Here is a 16,587-nt window from a genome sequence, read left to right as displayed (position 1 = left end):
CTGACTGACTGATTGACTGACTGACTGACTGATTGACTGACTGACTGATTTGGACAGAGTCTCACTGTGGCGCCCAGCCTGGCCTCTAACTCACAGTGCTGCTACCTCAGCCTCCTGAGTGGTAGAATTGGAGGTGTGCACATCACAACCATCATTATGTTTTTAGTTGACGTAAAAGAATTGCGTGTTTGTTAGGGATGGGTGACATGGTAGTGTGATATATGTACACATTATCTTGAATGTTTATATCCGTGCGTGTACATAGATTCTTTTATATGTTAGTATGTACACACACACACACACACACACACACACACACACACACACACGAGAAAAAACCATGAATCACATAGACGTTTATGTGTAATCTTTTGAAGGACCAGTGTGCCCTTTTCCAAATGACTGTACCACTGTCCTTTCCCCCCCTCAGTGCACAGCATTCCAGCTGCTTATGTCCTCACAGCACGTGTCAAGCTACGATTCCATAAGTGTGTCTCACAGTGTAAAATATTCCATCTTCCGCTAGGCATTGAGACACACACCTTTGATCCCGGCACTCAGGAGACAGAGGCAGGCAGGCAGATCTCTGAGTTCCCAGCCTGCCTGGTCTACAGAGTGAGTTCCAGGACAGCTGGGGCTACACAGAGAAACCCTGCCTGGAACAGACAAACAAAAGGAACAGAAATATTTTATCTTCCTACCCAGTTTTCTCTCTGTCTCTCTCTCTGTCTCTCTCTGTCTCTCTCTCTCTCTCTCTCACACACACACACACACACACACACACACACACAGCTCAACAAGAGCGTAGTTTTTAAGGATGTTTATAGCATAATCAAACACGGTAGCCTTTGCTACAATCTTCTATTCCTTCTCATTAAGACAGACATACGGGCTGAGGCTGTAACCCAGTGAGCTTTCTCACTGAGTTAGTGAACGCCGTGTGCTGGAGGCTCTGGGTTCAGTACTCAGCTTTGCAAAAACAAAAGCAAGAGCAAAGCAAACTGGTTCTGACTCCTGAAACTGGTTTTGAAACTCACTAATTGTGCCCTGGAGTTAGAAAAAACACTAGGCCATTGTAAGTCTCTCATCTTACACAAGGAGGAGGACAAGGCCCAGACAGGTGTCTTCCTGGGTCACTTGGCTAATTAGTGGCAGAGGCAAGATTAGAGCCCAAGCCTATTATCTTCCCAGAATAATTTTTAAATTGTTATTTAAAGTCTATTCCAGATGCAATGCTGATTTTCAGGACCCACGGCAGGACATGCTCCAGAGTCCTTCCTAAGGGAGCGGCTTGTATTTCTCTGTTTTGTTAAGTCTTGCAATCTCTGGCACCACAGGGGTCTCATGGGTTTGGCTCACATAGCATGGAGTAGATGTATGACAGGTCTTGAGAAATAGGCCAGGAGAACATGGATGTTAGAATAAAAATCTTGTAACTACTGATGTTCAATGATCAGTTTTTATAAGAAGGGGAATGGGAGAAGCCAAAGGGAGCAGAGTGCTTGCTGTGAGCCCCCATCAGACTCCGATTGTGGCTCACCAGTGAAAAAACATGGACCTGACCGATCGCCGCCAGTCGCATGCCAAATCACGACATTTCTTTTTAACTTAATATTTTGTCTTGTTTTTCGGTCCTGGGGGTGGAGCGTAGGGCCTTACGCATGCTAGGCGAACACTCTACCACAGGGCTGTATACCCAGCGTCCAGGATTTGTTTTTGTTTTTTATTAATCCCTTTTCCAGCTGTGCACTGCTGTCTGCCTGGCTCCTCACTGCCCCAGCCTATGTGCAAAGATGGCCGAAACTCTGAGGCGGTGAGGAAGAGTTGTTTCTTCCTTTCGCCTTTACCTTTGTGTATTTTTCTTTCCCTTGCCTTCCCTCCCTGCCCCAAGTGCTGGGGTTTGACTTACAGCCTGACGAGTGCTCTGCTGCTGAACCACTAGCTTTAAAAAGAAAAAAAAAATTGCTTGTTTTTGAGACAGTGTCTTACCTTGCTGAGGTTGACCTGTGACTAGCTCTAGAGTCCAGGCCAGCCTCAAATTCAGAGAGATCTGCCTGCCTCTACCTCCTGAGAGTAAAAGTGCCCACTGCCATGCCTGGGGTTTGTTTGGTTGGTTGGTTAGTTTGGTTTGGTTTAAAAAAAAGAAAGAAAACTTCAGTCTTTATTTTATTATTTGTTTGTGTGGACTGGAGTTACAGGTGGTTGTGAGCCACCATGTAGGTACTGGGGTCATCTGAAAAATCAGCTTTAACCACTGAGACACCACTCAAGCCCCGTCTTATTATTTTTAAAATTGTGTATGTGCGTGTGTGTTTGTGTGAGAATGATGTGCACTGCGGGGCTGGAGTTGCCTGTGGTCTGTGAGCTGCCTGGCAGGGGTTCTGGTGGCAGAAGCCAGGTCCTCTGCAAGAACAATGCATCCCTGACACTGAGGAAACCCTCAGCCCCTTTGGTTTCCTTTAGAACTGAGTAGCACAGGCCAGCCTTATACTTGCTGTTAAGGTTTCGAATCTCGGCCTGTGCCTGGACAGAACATACCCAGACAACATGGTTCCACGTGGAGAGGTTTAATGAGAGGAGGAGTAGAGGAGAGAAATGGCGGGACGTGGGCAGGTGGAGGCGGGTTGGGGAAAGAGCAAAGAGTAAGAGAGGGTAAGAGGGGAGTAAGAGAGAGAAGGAGGGGCCAAGCAGCCCCTTATATAGTCAGGCACAGCTGGCTGTTGCTAGGCGACTGTGGGGCGGAGCATACCTGGCTGCTGCGGGGTAGCAGTTGGGGCGGAGCTTAGACAGAATACAAACACTTGCTATGTAGCCAAGGCTGGCCTGGAGCTCCTAACCCTCCTGCCTCCAGGTCCACAACGAGGAGTTACAGGCGTGTGTCTGCACACCTGGCTACTTTTGTACATCTTTCAGAAGACTCGTTTTAAATTAAATAACCGGATGAAAAAAAAAGTAATGAAAATAAACCTGATTTTATTATCGAGAGCCGTTCATGACGCAATGATTTCATGCTGTCTAGGCTTGAAGGGAAGTTCTAGGTGAGCTTAGGAATTGCAGGCAACCCTCCTTCCTCAGCCTCGCAAGTGCTAGGATTACGCCATGGAACTACCATACTGGTTCGGTTACTTTTAAATTTCCGGATGCTGGGGGAGGGTTCTGTGTGGCCCCTTTCCTAATTCTCTGGAGTACATACCCCTCTCCAGCCCTTTAATTCTGTGTTTTCCAACCTTTAATGGGGGGAAAACCTTGAGTACTAGAATCATTGCAAGGTTCTGGTTAAGACGTGGTCTTCCTGGGCCCTTCTCCAACTTGATGAATCATGGGAAAGAACCTAAAAAAGTCACTATTTCAAACAAGTTTCCCTAGTGATTCTTGTATGTACTTAAGTTTATGACCTACTGAATTAAAATTTCTTTTCTCTTTCATTTCTCATCTTAATTCCTTTCGGTTTCTCTGGTTACACTCCGGCTTTGTTGTAAATAACTCATAGTTATTCATTAGCGTTTATAAGGAAGCACCTGAGCTAGGTCGGCAGCGCTGACTGGGATGCACCGCTCTGAGTTCAGCGCTAAGGCTAAGGACGCGTCTGCTTCTGTAGTCAGTGGTTTCTCATAGTTTGCAACGATTTCTTTAGTAAACAAGCTGTGTGTTCCAGTTTCCTTTCCCTGAAAGCACTCACTATGCACATAGCTGAGTCTAAGAGGTGACTGCAGAGCCTGAGACCCTTTCCATCACAGACCACTGCTAGCCACGGTGATTAGCTGGGGCCCACAATTCAAGCACTTGAAGGTGGAGAGAGGAGGGTCAGGAATTCAGTTAGCCTCAACTACACGGCAAGTCTGAAGCCAGCCGAAACGGCATGAGACCCTCGGAAAACCAAACCAGAGGCTGGAGAGATGGCTCAGTGGTTACCAGCACTGGCTGTTCTTCCGGAGGACCTGGGTTTGGCTCCCTACTCCTGCACAGCAGCTCTGAAACTCCCGTGCTAGACAATCAGGTGATCTTTTCTAGCCTCCTCAGGCATTGCACACACGTGGTGCTCACGCACAGACACTCCTGTATATATAACATAAAAATAATAAATCCTTAAAAAATTTAACTGAAGCTAAATATCAACAGACTTGTGTGATGTGATCAATGTTATTTTAGTAGTGTGTGTGTGTGTGTGTGTGTGTGTGTGTGTGTGGTGTGTGTGTGTATACTATGCTACATGCATACACGCCACAGTGTGTGTTTGGACAATTTATGGGACTCCACTGTCTCTCTTCACCATGTGGTTACAAGGTATCCCACTCATCAAGCCGACACCTTCACCCACCGGGCTGTCTCGCTGGCGAGGTGAGAGTTTAAAGGAGAAGAGTATCTGAGCCTTGAGTGACGCTGGGAACAGGACTGAGTGGAAGCAGGGAGGCTTCTGTGCGATAATGAGAACGATTTGCGTTAGAAGGGCACCATTAAAAAGATAATTTCAAAATTGAGGGACTAATTAATTAGCTCTGTAGATGACAAGGAGATAGTAAGATCTAAAGTGTGGCTTTAATTCCAGCCCCCAGGAAGCAGAGGCAAGAACAGCTAAAACATGGCTCTTGCAAGCTTTTCAGTTTTGGCCTTTTTTGTTTGTTTTGTTTCAGTTTGGTTTTAGAGACAGCCCTGTGTAGCCCTGGCTATCCTGGAACTCACTCTGTAGACCAGGCTGGTCTCACACTTACAGAGATTCACCTGTCTCTGCCCCCTGAGTGCTGGGATTAAAGGCATGAACCGGTCTGTGGTCCTTGTGTTGATCATAAGCTCTCTTCAGTGATCGTCAGGAAATGGCTGGGGATGGAGCCAGGCCAGAGCAATGGATGGAAGATGACCAACTGGAACAAGGGAGAGCTGGAGTGCTGTAGGAGCAAAGTGAGTGTGAGAGGGAAAGCTTAAGATAAAGAGTAATTTAAAAAGTCATGTCTGAGTTCAGATATGTATTTATAGCTATAGAAACATAGTCATCAGAAATAGCCCACACCTTCAGTAGAAGGGCAAAATTGGGGCAGGGTATAGGGAAGATGAATGGTCAGGGGCCTGAATGCTGTGGCTTAGCAGTAGAGCCTTTGTCCCCCACAGTCAAGGCCCTGGGCTCAATCTCTAGTCCAGGGGTGAGGGGTGGAGAAAAAGGCTGGCTGGAAGGTTGCAACAGCTACTTTCCGGATCGTGGGCAAGAAGGGGAAAGACTGTGTCTGAGAGAGTTTGTGGGCAAGAAGGGGGAAAGGCTGTGTCTGAGAGCTTCTTTGCCTCCGAATTTTATCCCTGGCCTGGGTAATGTGTGACTCAGTAAATGAATGTGAATGCTGAGAGCAGTCTGCTCAGCAAGTGTAGCCTTAGTCCCTACCCTTTGGTTAGTTAGCAGTTCCACTGTGAATTTGCTTCTCAGTTCCACAATGGCTTTTCTATACAAACTATCCATAAAAGGAGATAAAAGAGGGATCACATGCTCCTGAAGAGGCTCTGTCCCGATACAAACATCTACATCCTTATTGACTCAGGGAATTTGGTTGGCGTTACAATTATCCTTTTGTCTGGATACATATTTCTACAGACAGCTGGCTGACGTTATCTTAGCCACAGTGGCAGGGACAAGCCAGACATGCCTATAGACTTGTCTGTTATCTTGTAATAAAACAGTGAGCCTTTTATGTCTGGTAGGTGAAGCTTCTTGCTTGTTTATAGGATTTATTTGGGTGACAAGGACAGCATCTCACTACTCAGACTGGGCCATCCTCAAACTCGTGATCCTCCCATCTCTACCTTCTGTAATGGTATTGCAAGGGCTTGCCTGTAATACTGCACCTGGCTTCAAGTTATTAAGGCTTCATTTTTTCATATGATTTGCATTTATGTCAAGAGTTTGAATAAGGGCTGGAGAGATGGCTCAGTGATATATATGTTTATATTTTTATGTAAAATGTTTTTATTATGTATACTTTATATATTTATTATATATACGACCTAAGAAGATTGGTTTGGGAGTCTGAAAGAGTTTCATCTAGAAAGACTGGATGGCTGAAGGGCAATTCTATACCCTTAAGCCCAGAATAGCTGAGTTCCCTGTGTACAGTGGCCAGGAGTAACTAGTTTCTCTCAGAAGTAGGGATGACTGCCTCTGAGGCTCACTATTTTGATAACAAACAGCTGTCTCTTGAAGTCTGTGGGGCTGTGGATGTTCCAATCCCTTTATGTAAATACTGTGATGTTTGCATATAACTTATGTGTAGTTCATGCCATCACTGACTCCTTATGACACCTACCATGACAGGTGCTGGTCAAACAGTTGTGTTGTGTGTGTCGATCATGGGATAACGGCCCACGTCTGTGCACGAAGTGTATGTAGGTGCGACACTTTTTTTTTTGGTTTTGTTTCTTTGATGGTTTCTTGTTTTATTTGGCACAGGTCTGACTGGCCTTAAACTCATGACTATCCCCCAGTCTCAGCCTCCTGAGTACTGAGAATACAGGGATGCATTAGCATACCCTGCATGTGCAAGTTTTTGAAAATATTTTTGGTTCTCAGTTGGTTTTATTCCACTAATGCAGAATCCAGGTTGTGGAGAGAGCAGTCCATAGCTGTTACCGTTGTTTTGGGGTAAATTCTAATCATGTTACATGCGCTTGCACGAGTGCATGTGCACCGAGACACAGATGTGGAAGTCAGAGGTCAGCTTGCAGGAATCAGTTCTTGCCTTCTAACGTGCAGATCTTGGGGCTTAAACGCAGGTTATCAGGCTTGGCAGAACGCGCCTTTACTCATTGAGCTATTGTGCTGATCCACTGTTCCCTCACTGAAAACTAACTGGTATAGATTTGCATCGAGGTGGTCCAGGGATGAATTAAAGGGGTCTTCCAACCCAGAACATTGGGGCGGGTAGGAAGGAACACCACTGCTGCTGCCACCACAAGCAAGCATCACCATAGTTGGCCAGAATAATCATTTATAGGGCATGATGTTCACATGTGTCTTGTCCTTCCAGAAACTTCTCATGCTCTGCCGCAGACTACCGTGCACAATAGATTTCTTGCCCCGCAGATGTGAATGTTGAAGCTGAGGGAGATTTTTATTTGCCTTAAAGGTCATACATATAAGGATTAGACTCCATCTCTGTTCACTTACAGGCTGCTTCTTTCCAGTGTTGGAAGACGGCCCAGATTCCTTGCCCGTGGTTTTCAAAACTCTTCCCCGCCTGGCCTCCTTCTGTCCGTTTCTGCCTGGAATCTCTCTTCCTCAGACACCAGCACTGCGCTTCCCCCTCAGATTCACTCCCCCTCCCCACCCCTCTGCCCTCAACTTTCAAATTCTTTCCACTCTGCAAACCCCAAGTCAAGCTAATGTCTTTTCCTCCCACCAAGCCAGAGGTATGCATCGCCTCTAGCCACATCGTTGCCTCGTGGTGTAATTGTGTAGATGGCCACAGAGTCAATAAATCATGAGCACTCTTTGGAGACAAGCTTTCTGTTCAGCTTTTAGGGTACGCTCTACTCATTGCTGGAATATAAGGTGTGCCTCTCCTAACCTTCGACTGAGGTGAGCATATGGATTTCCTGAGCATTCTGTAACCAAAACCAGGAACTTGGGAATTGCTTTTTTCAAAAAAAATAAACTTCATCATCTCTAATCCTTCAAATAATACATCCAGGCACGGTGGCAAATGCCAGTAATTCCAGCACTTGAAAAGCTGAAGCAGGATTGAGAATCCGAGGCCAGCCAGAAAGACCCTAGTAAGGAACGCCTGGGAGGAAGGCCAGCCAGAAAGACCCTAGTACAGGAACGCCTGGGAGTGCTGCTGTTCATGTCCTTTGCATGGTGTCTTATCGGGTGCCCAAGCATTCCTGTCTCAGCTTGGAAGAGAGCTGGGACTATAGACTCATACTGCTGCGTCTGGTTCTGCGTTTCCTTTTTTATGAACAGCTTTGAGAACATACTTCGTTCGGTTTTTTTTTTTTTTTTCTTCCTTTATCTATAATGGTTCACTGTGAAAGAACTGACGACATTTATATTCACACCCACATGGGAGGCAGGATTTTTCCAAATGTTGTCCTAAAGTGTTGGTCAACATTTCCTAAATTTGTCTCGAAGGGCAACTGCTGTGGTTTCCGGTCTTGACACTTGGCTGAATTGCATGCTGCTTCCTTGCCTTTTTCTAGTTGGAGAAAATGCTGACGGTGCTTGACCAGTCTGTCAACTTCCAAGTCGGGAAGGGGAGACCCACGTGTGTCACATGTGCCGTCTGGTATGCTCAGGTTGAGGTCACAGGAGTAAGAGACATACATGTTCAAAGCTTCCACCCTTACTGTATTCTGTAGGAGTCTCATTCCCTCCTCATCTTGCTCGTCCCATTGTCACGAATTGTTTTAAAAAACAAATCTAAGTTTGAGAAAAAACACAAGCCTCAGGTGTGAAGAAAAACTGTACGTGAATGTGTGTCTCTCGCACACGGGCTTGTCTGCATTGCTGTGCACGATGCTACCTTCTAACGTGAGGTTTAAGTCATCAAAAAGTCGGTGTTGTTTTCAGAGAAGGCTTCGATTGGAAGGGCAGCACTGCCTGTGGGGGTGGAGGGTCGCTTCAGAAGGTGATCTGGAGAGCTTGGGCCAGACCTCTGTATTCGTCTGTTGTCAAAGCTGCTGAGCAGTTCTAATGGATGCATTCTACGGGTCAGTCCTGCTCTGTGGTTGTCAAGGGAACAGCTGTTTAATCTGTAGTTTTTCTTCCCTATTCAAATAAGGAAGTATTGACTTGTTTCTGATCTCACCTCTTCTGGACAAAGGTTGGAACTCCTTTGGTAATTACTAGGGCAAGAAAACCCCACCTCCAGGTGAGCAGGTGGGACCTGAGTGGTGTCAGGGGGACACTTTGTATGTTCTTCAGCTTGAAGGAATTCCAGAAAGGAATGTTAAGTGTAGAGGATTTACCCTCTTAATTTAAATGTATCCTTTACCCAGTCATTTAAAAGGCTTTATAATTATAAGAACCAATGGTACTACATTACATTTAAAATATTCTTCACAATACTAAAGTATGTCTAATAGTTAAAATACATTATCTCCTTAAATCTACAGTAAAATCCTAGAAAAACAAAGGCTATCCTTGTTTTTCATTTGAAGATGCTATAGCTAAAGAGATTATGAGAGTTGAAACATTTTCAGTTATCTACCTGGACACAATGTATCGTGATCGTACTTACCTGGCCACCCTCATGCATCACCCAACTCCTACTGGGCCTCTGCTTCTCCCAGTCAGTTCCTCCCCTGGTTTGTATCTTATTGATCAATCAATGAGCTTTTGTTTGGCTGTTTTGGGAAGGGGCTTGTGCATGCCAGTAGCCTCTCTCTGTCGACCATGTGAGTCCCAGGGATAGCATTCAGGTGGTAAGGCTTGGTGGCAAATGCCTTTACCTACTTAATCAGCTTCCCAGTTCCGTGTCCGTCCTTGGTGTGTAGATCTTGTTCAGGTGACCACAGCTTCTGTGTACTGGTGATTTTGAGAGTCCTCACATCCAGAAGATGGCGTCTTGTGGCGCTGTCTGTCTTATGGCTCTTACATTCCTCCCCCTCCTCTTGCAGTGTCCCGTCTAGGACTGAGGCCTGCACTCAGAACTCGCTTATCCTCACTGCTTTGTCAAGTCTCTGCTTTAACCATTGTGAATAGAAGATGCTCTGACCCAGATTTTTATTTAAAACCTATGGCTTCCTGGGGCTGTACAGATGGCTCAGAGGTTAAGAGCGCTGGCTGCTCTTGCAGAGGACCCAGGTTCAATTCCCAACACCTGCATGGCAGCTCACATCTGTCTGGAACTCCAGTTCCAGGGGCTCTGATGTCTTGTTCTGACCTCCACAGGCACCAGACATGTACATGGTGCACATATATACATGTATGTGCAAATGTACGCACATCCAATAAAAATTAAAAACAAAGCAAATAAAACCCTATGGCTTCTGGGACGGCATTGCCCTCCCATGCAGGGCACCTCCACCCAGACTATTATCATCATATTGCTTGGTTTCTCAAGCAGCACGTTCCCTTCTGGTTGACCCTCCTCTTCACCCCCCACATTTCCTCGCTCCCCCAAACCCATCACCGTTTAAACCTTTCCACCTGTGGTATTCCTCCACATTACTTCCACGTTCCATGTGTTTTACTGTCTGCCCACCGAAGACTTGCCCCACCCATGCAGAACTCCCTCGGCCCCTCCTTGCCTCCAGGCTTCTATAGTCCTTCACTCTAACTTAAACACAGAAATGTACACATGACAAGCTACAGTCACCTATGAGAGGGAACAGTGTTTCTTCTTTAGGGCCTGGGTTACCACACTCGAGTCTGATGCCTTTGTACTTAAGACTACCAATTCGAAGCATTTAGTATAGGTCTACTCTGCAGTGCTGGGGCCAAGAGCTTTGCCAGAGCTGGGCAATCTCTCCCTGCTGAGCAGCGTCCCAGCCCCTAATAACGAGTTCAAACCAACCAGAGCTTCCAGGGACTAAGCCACTACCCAAAGACTATACATGGACTGACCCTGGGCTCCAAACTCATAGGTAGCAGTGAATAGCCTAGTAAGAGCACCAGTGGAAAGGGAAGCCCTGGGTTCTGCCAAGACTGAACCCCCAGTGAACGTGATTGTTGGGGGGAGGGCGGTAATGGGGGGAGGATGGGAGGAGGAAGCCCATATAGAAGGGGAGGGGAAGGGGTTAGGGGGATGTTGGCCCAGAAACCGGGAAGGGGAATAACAATCGAAATGTAAATAAGAAATACTCAAGTTAATAAAGATTAAAAAAAAATTAAGAGTACAGAGCTAAACAAAGGGTCCTTTACTGAGGAATATCAAATGGCTGAGAAGTACCTAAAGAAATGTTCAACATCCTAAGTGTTCAGAGAAATGGAAATGTAAATCAATAAAAATATCTTGTGAAGGGGTTGGGGATTTAGCTCAGTGGTAGAGCGCTTGCCTAGCAAGCAAGCGCAAGGCCCTGGGTTCGGTCCCCAGCTCCAAAAAAAAGAACAAAAAAAAAAAAATCTTGTGAAATAAAAAACAAACAAACAAACAAACAAACAAAAAAAAAAAAAAACCCAAAGTAACAAACTTGCAATACCAGAGAGCTAGTCATTCTCTTGTGCCACTCAACGTCCCCAGCTCTCTCCTGAATGACAATGGGTCGGTGTTCTTGTGTGTAGGGAATGGCTGTAGGTGAAAAAAGGAAGTTAGGAAGGAACGAACGAACGAAAGACAGAGACCAGAAACCCTGTGGACCAGGCAGAGCCTAGTTTGGGCTTCACTCTGAGATGCTGATTATATCTCTCCCAGGATGTTATTCCAAAGAGAAGGACAATTTCACTCCAAATGTGACTTTGGAACCAAACTTAGGTTCAGAAAAGGGCCAACCGATGCTTGCACAGTAGGGCCAGTGATAAAACGATGGGATTGTAATGGAACCTCAGAGATCATCTGTTCTGACCTCCTTTTACAGGAAACTGGACCCCAAAGATTCTGACTCATCCGACAGAGGTCACACGAACTTGAGGAAAGCAGCAGAGGAGCGTGATCTGTTGATTTGGCCCCGAGCTTTGCTCACATGGCTGCCGGTCCCTGAGCACTGGGGACCCTGACCTACGTTTAATATTCTCTCGCTTTCTCTAGCCCACAGTTGTCTCCGAGTCCGTAGACAAGATGGAATCGACTCCGTTTAATAGACGGCAGTGGACTTCCCTGTCACTGAGAGTAACAGCCAAAGAACTTTCTCTCGTCAACAAGAACAAGTCGTCCACAATTGTGGAAATATTCTCCAAGTAAGTGCTGATCTTGGTCCAGAAGGATCGTCTGCCTTGAGCACATTTACCACCTGTCAGGAAAATGGGTGGAGTGATGTCAAATGGCTGGACTGAGCACCCCCGGGTTTTATGCACCCCACAGGCCGCCGTAGAGGAGAGAATGGCACCAATCAGACGTCACCTCCTCTGTCTTTGAATTTTTATTTAACTGAGGGAAAGAAAAAGTTATAAACACCAAAGATACTTGTTAGAACTGGGCATGGTGGAGCACACCTTTAATCCCAGCACTCAGGAGGCAGAGGCAGGGGGAGCCCCGTGAATTCCAGGCCAGTCTAGTCTACAGAGTGAGTCCAGCACAACCAGGACTGTTGCACAGAGATACCTGTCTAGAAAAGCACACGCACGTGCGCACGCGTGCGCACACACACACACACATCACATACACACACACCACACACACATACACACCACATACACACACACATACACACCACACATACACACCACACACACACACCACATACACATACACACACATACACACCACATACACACACACATACACACCACACATACACACCACACACACACCACATACACATACACACATACACACATACACACCACACACACACCACACAAACACACACCACACCACCACACACATACACACCACACACACACCACACACACACATACACACCACACACACATACACACCACACACACACCACACACACACACCATACACACACACCATACACACACACACCACACACATACACACCACATACACACACACAAACACCACACATACACACCACACACACATACCACACCACCACACACATACCACACCACCACACACATACACACCACACATACCACACACACAAATACACCACACACACACACACACACACACACACACACACACACACACACACACCAAAATGTTCCCAAGTCCAAAGGAATGGAATGAGGGTTGGAGGAGAGACGAGAGTCTGTCTGTCATGGGCAGGAGCCATTGAGGAACGCGCTTTGTTTTGCTTTGTTCATTCCTTGGTTTGCCTATTTATACTGAGATAGGCTCTCCTGTAGCCCAGGCTGGCCTTGTACCCACTGTAGCTGAGAATGACTTTGAACTCTGAAACCTCTAACCTCTGCCTCCAACATCCTGGGGCTATCAGTATGAGTCACCAAGCCCATCTTTTTGTTCTGTTTTATAGGGTTTTTTTTTTTCCTACTCCGTAGCCCAGGTTGATGGTCTAAAACTTACTGTGTTTCCCAGACTGGGTTTGAACTCATGAGCAAAACTCTTGTTTGACCCAGCTTCCTGAATACTGCATTTCTTGGTGTAAACCACCATTACCTGTGAAAAAATATACAACTTTTATTTTTCAGCTAAAGGTCATGCCCAGAGCCTTGTACATGCTAGGTGTGTGCTCCCTCCCTGGGCTACATCCCCCACCTGTCAGAGTTGAAATAACATTTAAAATTAAGGGTATCCGTTACACTTGTACCACTTCAAGTGTCTGATAGTGGGGTTTAGCAAGTAAGGGTTTGGCGAAACTCAGGCATCCCTTCCAGCTTGCCTTTGCTCTCCTGCTAAGCCGCCAGACACTGGATTAACAGAAACCATTATCTCAAAAGTCTAAAATATTTTCCATCCGGCCCTTTAAGAAAATGAGAAACTTTTGACGGCCAGGTAGTGGCGGCCAGCGCTGGGGAGGCAGGGGCAAGTGGATCTTTGAGTTTGAGGCTAGCATGGTCCACAGAGCGAGTTCCGGGATAGCCCAGGGCCACACTGAGAAACCCTGTATGGAGAAGGGGGGGGGGGGAGTCGAGAAAAAAACGCGTATGCTACCCCCTCCACTGGCCTTCAACCTGAAGAACTTCCTGCATCTCTATGTCTAGTGAGGAGCAGGGTGGCTGGAGCACACACATGGGAAAGGACTGGCTAGAGGGTAGCACACCAGAGAGCCGAGATGTGCTGGTGGGGCAGAGCCCAGCACAGGTGGTTGTTGCCCTGCAGCTTTTGCTACCTACCCCTCTCTAAGCTCTGGGAATGGGCTGTGCCACCAGCCCCCGCCCAGATTCCCTTCGATCATCGGGTGTGAAGCGCCCGTGCGTACACACACACACACACACACACACACACACACACACACACACACACTGATCAGTTTCAACCGTATTGTCTCTTATTGTTCCAATTGATGGTTGCCTCCAATCTATCTCGGCTGTGCCCTTCCCAGTAACATCACCTCTCAACCTGCCCCAGCTTCAGCTGCTCAGTTACATTTAGTCTCAGCTCAATATCCCAACCTGGAGAAGCAGCCTGTGGCTACCCTGCCCGAGATCTCACTTGGCTGGTTGGCTTTTCTCCCCACGATGCATGGCGGGGGGGGGGGGACCTCCTTTACTTTCTCCCGCAGGCATGTGCTAGCTTGCCTGCTGGGACCCAGAAGTCCCGCCTATTCCATCCAGCTCATTGATAGATCAAGAACCAATTGGGAAACAGGACCTTAGCATCAGACCCACCCCTACGGGTGGCAGGCTCACCGTCATGGTGAAGCTGCCTTAATTGTGAAAAGAGTAAAAATGTGAAGAGGGTGATTTTAGGAACGGTGTCTAGGATGTAGTTAATACTAGCAGGGAGTTTCTGCTACCCACAATGTCATCTTGATAACAAATCCCTGTGTACCTGCTGTGAGGCAGACGCTGTCCCCAGCTATCTCCCAAGTTGGAGTGCAGTGGGGACAAATGGCGGTCTGCCCGTACTGTTTCATAATGCAGTCTCTCTTGCTGCAGTTTTCTGTCAGAAACCATCCTCACATGAGAAGAAAACACACCAGGGAAGAGGAAAGCTGTTGTCTTAATACCAGACTTCAGAGACTTACAGTTTACTCTAGGCCCACCAATTTTCCACATCTAAAGATTTGTGAGGAGCTAGTAACTGGCTCAACAGGTAAAAAGGCAACTCCTGAAGGCCATGGCACATGTGTACCTACACACACACTCACACTCTCACTCACACACACTCACATTCACACACACACTCACACACTCACACACATTCACACAGAAACACACACACAAAAACACACACACATTCACACAGCCACATTCACACACACTCACACACACACATACACAAAACAAAAGAAACACAATTTTAAACTTTTAAAAAGAATGACTCCTTAGAGTACTCATTAATGATACAGTGTCCCAGTTCTGTTTTTTAAAAAAGTCTTGATATACACGGTAGCACATGCCTACACTCCCACACTCAGGAGGCTGAGGCAGAAGGATCGATGTTTTGAGACCAATGTCAGCTCTATTATTTTAGTGGCAATTCTGGAATTTTGGTTTCTCTGAAAAACACAAAAGTATTATAAGAATAAGTTTCCTTCCTCTTGGACTGCCTGCAGCAGCTGACTATGATTCCCCTGGTGCTCTGGCAGAGGTGTGGTTTTACCAGCTGTAGAGAATTCCTGCAACTGTGTGATGCTTGGAATTCAAAGAGTGTGTGACTGCTAGGGCCTAGAGAGTCAGGCTGGGAGGCTCGCTCTCTCTCTCTCTCTCTCTCTCTCTCTCTCTCTCTCTCTCTCTCTCTCTCCCTCTCCCTCTCCCTCTCCCTCTCCCTCTCCCTCTCCCTCTCCCCCTCCCTCCTCTCCCCCTCCCCCCTCTTCCTCCCTCCCTCCTTCCCTCCCTCCCTCCTCTCTTCTCTTCCCTCTCTCCTTCTTTCTCTCCTCAGAAGTGATAAGGGAGCAGGGATAAAGGGTGGGAAGAAGAAGAACCCACAAAGTAGCAAAGACCCGGTCTCAAGACCCAAAATTCATGGCCTAGTGTCAGAGATTTGTAATCCCAAGTATTTGTGAGTCTGAGGCAGGATTTCAACTTCATGGTCTGCCAGGGCTACAAGCTGAGTTTAAGACCAATCTGAACAGTTTATTGAGATCCAACAAAATAAATAAACCAGGTATGATGGTGCAGACCTGTAATCCCAGCACCCGGGAGCCAAAGACAGGAGGATCTCTGAAAGCCCAAGGCCAGTCTGGTTTACATAAAGAATTCCGGAGCAGGGGGGCTAGCGAGATGCATCCGTGGTTAGGAGCACTGGCTGCTCTTCCAGAGGAACTGAGTTCGAATCCCAACACCCACAGGGCAGCTCACAATTGTCTATAACTCTAGTTCCAGGCGGACACTCTCTATTGGCCTCTACCGACACCAGGCACATCGCCCGCAGACATATGCAGACACACACCCATATGTATAAAATAAAATAAATTTAAAAATAAAAAGAATTCCAGGCCAGCCAGTAACCTTCTAGGGGTTTAACTCTACAGTGCAAGTTTGCCTCCCTAAATCCCTAAAGCCCTGAGGCATAAAGTAACGAATGGCAGTGTTTGGAATGGCTGTCTGATTTCGGTTTGTCTCTCCTCAACTTAGCGTCAGCTGGGGGGGCAGCTCGAGGGCTGGGGGCCTCCGACTTTGGGAAATTCACTCACTCACTCACTCACAGATCAGGAAGTTGAGCTGTCTGGGATCTCAGCTGGAGCCAGAGCTGGAACACCTACACATGGCCAGTCCATGTGACTCTTTGGCTTGGTGGCTGGGTTCCAAAGGCAAACGTCTGGAGGGGAGGGAGGGCAAGAGGGGAGGAGCTGGAAGCTCCATGCCTGCCCAGACCTTGGAAGCCATACACTTACCAGTTGCCATATTCTCTGAGGCTGGGGCATAGTCTGCAGGAAGGGGGTGGAATTTGGCTCCACCTTCTGGTGGGAAGA

General features: G+C 46.9%; 1 protein-coding gene across 2 annotated transcripts in view; it reads left to right on the top strand.

The window, feature by feature from the left end:
- Lima1 (LIM domain and actin binding 1) overlaps positions 1-16,587 on the top strand; it is a 99,788-nt gene that overhangs the window by 22,156 nt on the left and 61,045 nt on the right. For both annotated transcript variants that reach the window (NM_001191615.3, XM_006257354.5), the window contains exon 2: positions 11,664-11,812. In NM_001191615.3, the coding sequence (NP_001178544.1) occupies positions 11,694-11,812 (119 nt within the window). In that variant the 5' untranslated portion in view covers positions 11,664-11,693. The remainder of the gene's footprint in view (positions 1-11,663; positions 11,813-16,587) is intronic.

The sequence above is a fragment of the Rattus norvegicus genome, chromosome 7, assembly GCF_036323735.1.
Source record: "Rattus norvegicus strain BN/NHsdMcwi chromosome 7, GRCr8, whole genome shotgun sequence".
Taxonomy (NCBI): domain Eukaryota; kingdom Metazoa; phylum Chordata; class Mammalia; order Rodentia; family Muridae; genus Rattus; species Rattus norvegicus.
This window is presented reverse-complemented; position numbering and strand designations above follow the sequence as displayed.